The following is an 11,751-nucleotide window of genomic DNA, read 5'->3' as shown; positions in this document are numbered from 1 at the left end:
GTTCCTCATGAAGAAACATCTGCAGCATGTAGAGAACATCCATCAGCGGGTGCTAGTGGAGCCTCGCAGACCCCACGCAGCAACCAGGAAACAACAGCAGTAACCCAGCTCTCACTGTCCGCTCCTCGAGCCTCAAAGGGCGGAGCAGCGAGCCCCCCAACGTCCCTCCAACACGGCACCCAGACCCCACGCAGCATTCTCATCTGTTTTTCATTACTGGTGTCATTTTCTGGTTGCTAACAAACGCCATTGTAAAACATAATCACTGATGTTCCGCTGTAACGGTGGTGGACTCATCAGAACAGAGTGGGCGAGCTGACCAATCAGAGCACAGTGGGCTCATAGGGAGGGGGGGGAAGGAGCTCCAACAAGCCGTGTAGGACAGAGAGTGAATACACAGACTATACAGAGATGCTGTATGAGAAACCAATGAGAATCTATTCTAGTAGAGCTCAACTATGGAACTATGATCAGTAGAAATGGCCATGAGTCGTGACATGGGACCTTTAACACATTTTTGGCCTTAAAATTAAATAAAACTGGAATTTAAACAAACACTTTGAGGAGAGACGTTTTTTAATTAAACTGTTTTCATGTCTCCATGCTCTGATTGGTTAGCTGGCCGGCTCTGTTGTGATTGGTCAACCTCTTAGAGATGTCCCGCCCCTTAGCCTATCACGTGCAATGTGTTTGAGTGCTAGTGATGTCACTATGTTCCTGAAGTAAACAAAGTCCAAAAAGGAAGATATTTAAGAAGACGTCACATTCTGCCTTTTCTTGAAGCTTCTTGTTGTAATGATTGTACGTGTGTGTGTGTGTGTGTGTGTGTGTGTGTGAGAGAGAGAGAGAGAACACAGAAACCGTGAAACATGTATTTCTTTTTATTCTTCACCAACATCTGTACAAACCAGCCTCTCATTCTGTGTCATGTTTCATTAAAGCTCTCCTGAACTCGATGTCTTGACGGAATATATTCATTAAACCTGAAGTTTAGCGAGTTTTAAATCTTAGATCGTAAAAAGTGTCATTGTGTTTCGGAGGATCTGAGAGGAAGTGAAACTCAAAGAGAAACAAAGCTGAGACGATCTTCGTCACAATGTTTCTGAACTTCGCCAGACTCTGAAATAAAGTCGTTAGATTTCGTTCTGAAGCTGAAATCAAGAAATTAGGAAGTTTAGTTTTTTAGAGAAACTGTCCGGCGGCGAGAGAAGTGGGCGGGGCTAACAAACACCTGGAACAATTGACAGCCAATCACACGACGGCGTGCAGCGACTGATCGGAAACCAGCCGACAGTAGGGGGCGTGGCCTACAGAAGGGGGCGTGGCTCTGGTCACATGACAATAATAATACATATTCATATTCTCTCTAAAAGACGTTGTTTGTGCAGCTCCTGGACTTCGCTCCGCCGCGACAGGAAGTCGAGATCTTACGTGTTTTTTTTATTACCGTGATCCCGAGTTAATTCTTTAATAAAATGAGTTTTGTTTTTAATAAAGAAAACGATATCCGAGATAACGACGCTGACCTGTGAGCCGCTCCGCAGTGAGAGGTTCAGGGTGTTTGTGATTGTTTGGTCAGGTGGAGGGGGCGGGGCTCCGTGCTGACGTGTGATTGGTCAGGTGGAGGGGGCGGGGCTCCGTGCTGACGTGTGATTGGTCAGGTGGAGGGGGCGGGGCTCCGTGCTGACGTGTGATTGGTTGGTCAGGTGGAGGGGGCGGGGCTCCGTGCTGACGTGTGATTGTTTGGTCAGGTGGAGGGGGCGGGGCTCCGTGCTGACGTGTGATTGTTTGGTCAGGTGGAGGGGGCGGGGCTCCGTGCTGACGTGTGATTGTTTGGTCAGGTGGAGGGGGCGGGGCTCCGTGCTGCATTCAGGTGCTGTTTCCACTGCGGGAACAATGGTTATTCACGTGCAAACAAAATCTGTTTACGTCCAAAAATGAATAAATAAGTAAATATTGATTTCAGAAATACGAGTTGACTTTCTGAACCAAACAACGTGTGATCCCACAGATTTCAGATTCATGTCAGGAAGATCTGTTTTTAAGTCTCGTGTGCGTCTCGTTTTATAAAATGTAAACGATGTGTTCAGGGAGCGTAGGAGAGATGAGATCCCGCAGTGGAGAGGAGCTGGCGGTACGTTCAGGGAGCAGAGGAGAGATGAGATCCCGCAGTGGAGAGGAGCTGGCGGTGCGTTCAGGGAGCGTAGGAGAGATGAGTTCCCGCAGTGGAGAGGAGCTGGCGGTGCGTTCAGGGAGCAGAGGAGAAACGTCTACACAGCAGGGGTCAGAGGTCAGCTTCCTGTCTGACCCCGGGGCCAGTCCTCAGATTCCTCCAATGGGAGAGTCCTGCTTAGGAGGCCCCGCCCCCCGGTCAGAGAGCCTCCTGATTGGCTGTCAGGTATTCCTCCGCCCTCTTGTGAGCCTCCAGAGCTTTGATGGTGTAAACGTCCTGCGGCAACTCCGACTTCCTGCGCGTCAACACCTTCTCCGTCTTCAGGTCCTTCATGCCCTAAAGATAATATATATATATTAATATAACATCAACACCTTCTCCGTCTTCAGGTCCTTCATGCCCTAAAGATATCACATATATATATATATATATGTTAAAGGTCCCATGTCATGCTTCTCTGGTTATTCACCGTCCCCTTGTGTTCTGAAGCTTCTGCATGTGAACGGTCTGCAGAGTCACAATTCCTCAAAGTGCACCCTGTAGGGAGTAAAGCTCTAACACAGAGAAGAGCTGTCTATGCTGCCCCAGAACGCCTCGCTGGACATTTCTCTTTTTCCATTGTTTACTTCTTGGGTATAGTGACGTATTTCGGGTATAGTGACGTAACGTAACGTAACGTCCGTGGAGCCGTTACGTTTGGACCAATGCGCGGACTTCCTTACACACACACGGCGGGCTGCTGCGAGGAGCGGACACTGAGCTGGCTCACTGGTGTGGGGACGGCGAGACAGAGAGACACCGCGGAACTCAGCCTGAGCAAACACACACACACTCCCTGCGGGGGGTGTGTGTGTTTCGGGCTGGGTTTCGCTGTGTCTCTCTGTCTCGCAGACGGCCACTGGGCTCACAGGGAGGGAGGGGGGGGGGGGCAGGAGCTCCAACAAGGCGTGTAGGACAGAGAGTGAATACACATCCTATACAGAGATGCTGTTTGAGAAACCAATGTGAGTTTGGAACATTGAACAATGTACATCTATTCTAGTAGACCTCAACTATGGAACTATGATCAGTAGAAATGGCCGTGACATGGGACCTTTAAGATAAATATAAATAATATGAGATATACAAATATAATATATAAATATATATATAATAAATATAAATATATAATCTAAAGCAGAGTACCTGCGAGGCCTCGCTCTCCACGGTCTTCTTCAGCAGCTGGATGTCCTCCACAGTAGGCGTCTCCGTCTCCATGGAGGACACAGCAGGACTGTCCCCGTGCAGCAAGTACTGCACACACACACACACACACACACACACACATATATATATATATATATATTATATACATCACTGTAGAAACTCACTAGCTTAGCAACAGTAAGGCTAAAAACAACCCATAATGCAACACTCTGTTTAAAGTCTCTATCTGGCTCCAGTCCAGCAGGTGGTGACAGAGAGACACTTCACTGTGAGGGACAGAAGGAGAGGAGTGACAGAGAGACACTTCACTGTGAGGGACAGAAGGAGAGGAGTGACACAGAGACACTTCACTGTGAGGGACAGAAGGAGAGGAGTGACAGAGAGACACTTCACTGTGAGGGACAGAAGGAGAGGAGTGACAGAGAGACACTTCACTGTGAGGGACAGAAGGAGAGGAGTGACACAGAGAGACACTTCACTGTGAGGGACAGAAGGAGAGGAGTGACAGAGAGACACTTCACTGTGAGGGACAGAAGGAGAGGAGTGACACAGAGACACTTCACTGTGAGGGACAGAAGGAGAGGAGTGACACAGAGACACTTCACTGTGAGGGACAGAAGGAGAGGAGTGACACAGAGACACTTCACTGTGAGGGACAGAAGGAGAGGAGTGACACAGAGACACTTCACTGTGAGGGACAGAAGGAGAGGAGTGACACAGAGACACTTCACTGTGAGGGACAGAAGGAGAGGAGTGACACAGAGACACTTCACTGTGAGGGACAGAAGGAGAGGAGTGACACAGAGACACTTCACTGTGAGGGACAGAAGGAGAGGAGTGACACAGAGACACTTCACTGTGAGGGACAGAAGGAGAGGAGTGACACAGAGACACTTCACTGTGAGGGACAGAAGGAGAGGAGTGACACAGAGACACTTCACTGTGAGGGACAGAAGGAGAGGCTACTTCACTGTGAGGACAGAGGAGAGGAGGACAGAGAGACACTTCACTGTGAGGGACAGAAGGAGAGGAGTGACACAGAGACACTTCACTGTGAGGGACAGAAGGAGAGGAGTGACACAGAGACACTTCACTGTGAGGGACAGAAGGAGAGGAGTGACACACGGATTCACCCTAAATGAAGCTAAATGAAGCTACATGAAGCTACATGAAGCTACATGGAAGCTACATGGAAGCTACATGGAAGCTACATGGAAGCTAAATGAAGCTACATGAAGCTACATGGAAGCTACATGGAAGCTAAATGAAGCTAAATGGAAGCTACATGGAAGCTAAATGAAGCTACATGGAAGCTAAATGAAGCTAAATGAAGCTAAATGGAAGCTACATGGAAGCTAAATGAAGCTAAATGGAAGCTACATGGAAGCTACATGAAGCTACATGAAGCTACATGGAAGCTAAATGGAAGCTACATGGAAGCTACATGGAAGCTAAATGAAGCTACATGGAAGCTAAATGAAGCTACATGAAAGCTACATGGAAGCTAAATGAAGCTACCTGAAAGCTACATGGAAGCTAAATGAAGCTACATGGAAGCTACATGGAAGCTAAATGAAGCTACATGGAAGCTAAATGAAGCCAAATGGAAGCTACATGGAAGCTAAATGAAGCTACATGAAGCTACATGAAAGCTAAATGAAGCTACATGGAAGCTAAATGAAGCTACATGGAAGCTAAATGAAGCTAAATTAAATCTAAAATAACTCAGACTCAGAGACAGCTTCAGGTCTAAAACCACCAGACTCAGAGATAGTTTCAGGACTAAAACCACCAGACTCAGAGACAGCTTCAGGACTAAAACCACCAGACTCAGAGACAGTTTCAGGACTAAAACCACCAGACCCAGAGACAGCTTCAGGACTAAAACCACCAGACTCAGGGACAGCTTCAGGACTAAAACCACCAGACTCAGGAACAGTTTCAGGACTAAAACCACCAGACTCAGGGACAGTTTCAGGTCTAAAACCACCAGACTCAGGGACAGCATCAGGACTAAAACCACCAGACTCAGGGACAGCTTCAGGACTAAAACCACCAGACTCAGGAACAGTTTCAGGACTAAAACCACCAGGCTTCAGGGACAGTTTCAGGACTAAAACCACCAGACTCAGGGACAGTTTCAGGTCTAAAACCACCAGACTCAGGAACAGTTTCAGGACTAAAACCACCAGGCTCAGGGACAGTTTCAGGACTAAAACCACCAGACTCAGAGACAGTTTCAGGACTAAAACCACCAGACTCAGAGACAGTTTCAGGACTAAAACCACCAGACTCAGGGACAGCATTAGGACTAAAACCACCAGACTCAGGGACAGCTTCAGGACTAAAACCACCAGACTCAGGGACAGTTTCAGGACTAAAACCACCAGACTCAGAGACAGTTTCAGGACTAAAACCACCAGACTCAGGGACAGCTTCAGGACTAAAACCACCAGACTCAGGGACAGTTTCAGGACTAAAACCACCAGACTCAGAGACAGTTTCAGGTCTAAAACCACCAGACTCAGAGACAGTTTCATCCCACAGGCCATCAGACTGTTAAACACCTGAACTCTGAAACAACATCCATAACATTCATCTGCTACTTAGAAACTATTTATCTATTCATCTAATATATCATATTCCAATAACTTGCATGTAGACTCTTATTTCACTAGTTCACTATTTCACTTTTTTAAACTATTTTTGTATTTACTATTTACTATATTCTGTGTATCTGTGTTATTGTGTTGCTCTGTGGGAGGAGCCTGTGACCTCAGATCTTCATCGTCATAACTACACTGAAGATATGTTCGTATGACTAAATAAAAACCTTGAACCTGAACCTTGAACCAGGCCATTCTCAAGTGTAGGCATATCAGTTTGAGTCAATCAAGCAACACAAATCATAACTTGACAAACATTAAACACAATAATAAACAGACACTGACCTCTTCCTGTGGGCGGAGCCCGGGGCGGAGCTTATTGATCTACAGGAAACAGATCAGCTGATTAGAGAGTGTGAGATATATATAACACCTGTGTGTGTGTGTTCTCAGTGTGTGTGTGTGTGTGTGTGTTCTCAGCGTGTGTGTTCTCAGTGTGTGTGTGTGTGTGTGTGTGTGTGTGTGTGTTCTCAGCGTGTGTGTTCTCAGTGTGTGTGTGTGTTCTCAGTGTGTGTGTGTTCTCAGTGTGTGTGTGTTTGTCTAAGTGTGTGTGTGTTCTCAGTGTGTGTGTGTGTTCTCAGTGTATGTGTGTGTGTGTTCTCAGTGTGTGTGTGTTCTCAGTGTGTGTGTGTTCTCAGTGTATGTGTGTGTTTGTCTCAGTGTGTGTGTGTGTGTGTGTGTGTGTTCTCAGTGTGTGTGTGTGTTCTCAGTGTGTGTGTGTTCTCAGCGTGTGTATGTTCTCAGCATGTGTGTGTGTGTTCTCAGCGTGTGTGTTCTCAGCTTGTGTGTGTGTTCAGTGTGTGTGTTCTCAGTGTGTGTGTGTGTTCTCAGTGTGTGTGTTCAGTGTGTGTGTTCTCAGCTTGTGTGTGTGTGCAGCCGCAGTGCAGCCCACAGTGCAGCCACAGTGCAGTGCAGCCCGCAGTGCAGCCACAGTGCAGACACAGTGCAGCCACAGTGCAGCCCGCAGTGCAGCCACAGTGCAGCCACAGTGCAGCCACAGTGCAGTGCAGCCCACAGTGCAGCCACAGTGCAGACACAGTGCAGCCACAGTGCAGCCCGCAGTGCAGCCACAGTGCAGCCACAGTGCAGCCCGCAGTGCAGCCCGCAGTGCAGCCACAGTGCAGCCCGCAGTGCAGCCCGCAGTGCAGCCACAGTGCAGCCACAGTGCAGCCCGCAGTGCAGCCACAGTGCAGCCCGCAGTGCAGCCACAGTGCAGCCACAGTGCAGCCCGCAGTGCAGCGACAGTGCAGCCCGCAGTGCAGCCACAGTGCAGCCACAGTGCAGCCCGCAGTGCAGCCCGCAGTGCAGCCCGCAGTGCAGCCCGCAGTGCAGCCCGCAGTGCAGCCCGCAGTGCAGCCCGCAGTGCAGCCCGCAGTGCAGCCACAGTGCAGCCCGCAGTGCAGCCACAGTGCAGCCCGCAGTGCAGCCACAGTGCAGCCACAGTGCAGCCCGCAGTGCAGCGACAGTGCAGCCACAGTGCAGTCCGCAGTGCAGCCCGCAGTGCAGCCCGCAGTGCAGCCCGCAGTGCAGCCACAGTGCAGCCACAGTGCAGCCCGCAGTGCAGCCACAGTGCAGCCACAGTGCAGCCCGCAGTGCAGCCACAGTGCAGCCACAGTGCAGCCCGCAGTGCAGCCACAGTGCAGCCCGCAGTGCAGCCACAGTGCAGCCACAGTGCAGCCCGCAGTGCAGCCCACAGTGCAGCCACAGTGCAGCCACAGTGCAGCCCGCAGTGCAGCGCGGCTGCCAAAGAAAAGCACAAAAACTAATATCCGAATAACGAAATTCAAAACCGAATAGTAGGCCAACGACCGAATATTCAGATATTCGGGTACAGCCCTAGTTCTTTGTGTGTGTGTGTGTGTGTACCTGAGGGTTCTTCTGGGCGAGCTCCTCGATCTTCAGCCAGATTTCCTCTCTCTCCTTCAGCTTAAACTTCTCTCTGCACACAGGAAACATGTTACACTGAGTGTGAGTGTGCGTGCATGTGTGTGTGTGTGCGTGCATGTGTGCGTGTGTGTGTACCTCTGTTTCTCGGCCTTGTACTGCTGGGTGCAGTCGTCAAACAGTTTCTGGTTCATCTCCATGAAGAGCTTCAGAGCGTTGTAGATCAGCCCGTGGATCGTCCTGAGGAGAAACACCTGTCATTCATATCTATATTATTCATGTGTGTGTGTGTGTGTGTGTGTGAGAGCATCTTACTTGTTCCAGTGGCTCTTGGAGTTCTTGTAGAGCGCGGGGAACATGATGGGGAGGATCTTGGCGGCGTTGTCGCTGATCAGACTCATGATGTACTCGTTGTTCCAGTAATATAGAGCCCTCTCTGCCACCTACACACACACACACACACACACACACACACACACACACACACACACACACCACACACACACACACACACACACACACACACACACACACACACACACACACACACACACACACACACACACACACACACACACACACACACACACACACACACACACACACACACACACACACACACACACACACACACACACACACACACACACACTGTATGTATTTCCAATAATGTATACTTGTATTGATCAGAGGGGGTTTATTGTGACTGCATGAGTGAAAGCTTGAGGTACCTGGAAGTGCGGGCTGGACACACACTTGGCCAGCTGTCTGAACAGCGGCTCCTGGACCTTCATGAACTCCGAGGGCTCGATGACGTCCAGGATCTCCTCCAGCTCGTTCAGGAACATCACCTCCTTCGGACTGTGGGTCTTCGGCCAGAACTTCAGCAGACCCACGATCACCTGCCGGGTCAGAACCTACCGTGAGCTACAGGAACTACAGCAGGGTCACATGACTTCAGACAGGAACTACAGCAGGGTCACATGACTTCAGACAGGAACTACAGCAGGGTCACATGACTTCAGACAGGAACTACAGCAGGGTCACATGACTTCAGACAGGAACTACAGCAGGGTCACATGACTTCAGACCGGAACTACAGCAGGGTCACATGACTTCAGACCGGAACTACAGCAGGGTCACATGACTTCAGACAGGAACTACAGCAGGGTCACATGACTTCAGACAGGAAATACAGCAGGGTCACATGACTTCAGACAGGAACTACAGCAGGGTCACATGTCTTTAGGACTCATAATGCTGACTCAGGTCTTGAGGACTCATAATGCTGACTCATGTCTTCAGGAATCATAATGCTGACTCAGGTCTTTAGGACTCATAATGCTGACTCATGTCTTGAGGACTCATAATGCTGACTCGTGTCTTCAGGACTCATAATGCTGACTCAGGTCTTTAGGACTCATAATGCTGACTCATGTCTTCAGGACTCATAATGCTGACTCAGGTCATGTTTGAGGACTCATAATGCTGACTCAGGTCATGTTTGAGGACTCATAATGCTGACTCATGTCTTAAGGACTCATAATGCTGACTCAGGTCTTTAGGACTCATAATGCTGACTCAGGTCATGTTTGAGGACTCATAATGCTGACTCAGGTCTTGAGGACTCATAATGCTGACTCAGGTCTTGAGGACTCATAATGCTGACTCATGTCTTCAGGACTCATAATGCTGACTCAGGTCATGTTTGAGGACCCATAATGCTGACTCATGTCTTCAGGACTCATAATGCTGACTCAGGTCTTTAGGACTCATAATGCTGACTCAGGTCATGTTTGAGGACTCATAATGCTGACTCAGGTCTTGTTTGAGGACTCATAATGCTGACTCAGGTCATGTTTGAGGACTCATAATGCTGACTCAGGTCATGTTTGAGGACTCATAATGCTGACTCAGGTCATGTTTGAGGACTCATAATGCTGACTCAGGTCATGTTTGAGGACTCATAATGCTGACTCAGGTCTTGTTTGAGGACTCATAATGCTGACTCAGGTCATGTTTGAGGACCCATAATGCTGACTCATGTCTTCAGGACTCATAATGCTGACTCAGGTCTTTAGGACTCATAATGCTGACTCAGGTCAGGTCTTGAGGACTCATAATGCTGACTCAGGTCTTGAGGACTCATAATGCTGACTCAGGTCATGTTTGAGGACTCATAATGCTGACTCAGGTCTTGAGGACTCATAATGCTGACTCAGGTCTTGAGGACTCATAATGCTGACTCATGTCTTCAGGACTCATAATGCTGACTCAGGTCTTTAGGACTCATAATGCTGACTCAGGTCATGTTTGAGGACTCATAATGCTGACTCAGGTCTTGAGGACTCATAATGCTGACTCAGGTCATGTTTGAGGACTCATAATGCTGACTCAGGTCTTTAGGACTCATAATGCTGACTCAGGTCATGTTTGAGGACTCATAATGCTGACTCAGGTCATGTTTGAGGACTCATAATGCTGACTCAGGTCATGTTTGAGGACCCATAATGCTGACTCATGTCTTCAGGACTCATAATGCTGACTCAGGTCTTTAGGACTCATAATGCTGACTCAGGTCATGTTTGAGGACTCATAATGCTGACTCAGGTCTTGAGGACTCATAATGCTGACTCAGGTCATGTTTGAGGACTCATAATGCTGACTCAGGTCTTGAGGACTCATAATGCTGACTCAGGTCATGTTGGAGGACTCATAATGCTGACTCATGTCTTCAGGACTCATAATGCTGACTCATGTCATGAGGACTCATAATGCTGACTCAGGTCTTTAGGACTCATAATGCTGACTCAGGTCTTTAGGACTCATAATGCTGACTCAGGTCTTTAGGACTCATAATGCTGACTCAGGTCATGTTGGAGGACTCATAATGCTGACTCATGTCATGAGGACTCATAATGCTGACTCAGGTCTTTAGGACTCATAATGCTGACTCAGGTCATGTCATGAGGACTCATAATGCTGACTCATGTCTTCAGGACTCATAATGCTGACTCAGGTCTTGAGGACTCATAATGCTGACTCAGGTCATGTTGGAGGACTCATAATGCTGACTCATGTCTTCAGGACTCATAATGCTGACTCATGTCATGAGGACTCATAATGCTGACTCATGTCTTCAGGACTCATAATGCTGACTCAGGTCTTGAGGACTCATAATGCTGACTCAGGTCATGTTGGAGGACTCATAATGCTGACTCATGTCTTCAGGACTCATAATGCTGACTCATGTCATGAGGACTCATAATGCTAACTCAGGTCTTTAGGACTCATAATGCTGACTCAGGTCATGAGGACTCATAATGCTGACTCAGGTCTTGAGGACTCATAATGCTGACTCAGGTCTTGAGGACTCATAATGCTGACTCAGGTCTTGAGGACTCATAATGCTGACTCATGTCTTACTCACAGACTCGGTCAGGCTGCTCTCCTTCTCCAGGAACTGAACCACGCAGTAGGCGAGCTGCAGACACACAGGTGCGTCACGGTTACACAATACATTTCATTTATATTTCAAAAGGTGTATTTGAATAAATGGTTGTGATTGGTCAATGTGGGCTTTCAGCGGTCTGTTGCTAGGCAGGTTGCATGGAGTTACATTGTGATGCGTTCAGGCTCCATCCAGTGAGAGTGAGCTGTGAGTCAGACCTGAGGGTGGTAGACGCTCAGAGACTTGACTTTGTGAAGCGGCAGCAGCACGCGGGTCAGGAACATCTTGTGCTCCTCCTTCAGAGGCAAAGCGAAGCCGTTGATGATGCTGCGGAGAGACAGGAAGTCACCACACTACACTGTGTGTGTGTG

At 48.5% G+C, this 11,751-nt stretch overlaps 1 protein-coding gene across 1 annotated transcript; it reads right to left on the bottom strand.

The window, feature by feature from the left end:
- Positions 1-865: 865 nt before the first annotated feature.
- On the bottom strand, positions 866-11,707 carry LOC117475725 (serine/threonine-protein phosphatase 2A 56 kDa regulatory subunit delta isoform-like; the record flags this gene model as incomplete). The annotated part of the gene is given in 9 exon segments (XM_034122043.1): positions 866-2,509; positions 3,359-3,466; positions 6,331-6,369; positions 7,912-7,984; positions 8,068-8,169; positions 8,245-8,372; positions 8,661-8,831; positions 11,360-11,413; positions 11,599-11,707. Coding segments are annotated over 9 exon segments (922 nt in total), but the record flags the coding sequence as incomplete, so codon positions are not given.
- Between the last annotated feature and the right edge of the window lie 44 nt (positions 11,708-11,751).

Source organism: Trematomus bernacchii, unplaced genomic scaffold (genome assembly GCF_902827165.1).
Source record: "Trematomus bernacchii unplaced genomic scaffold, fTreBer1.1, whole genome shotgun sequence".
NCBI lineage: Eukaryota > Metazoa > Chordata > Actinopteri > Perciformes > Nototheniidae > Trematomus > Trematomus bernacchii.
Note: the sequence above shows the minus strand (reverse complement) of the source record. Positions and strands in the feature narration are given on the sequence as shown.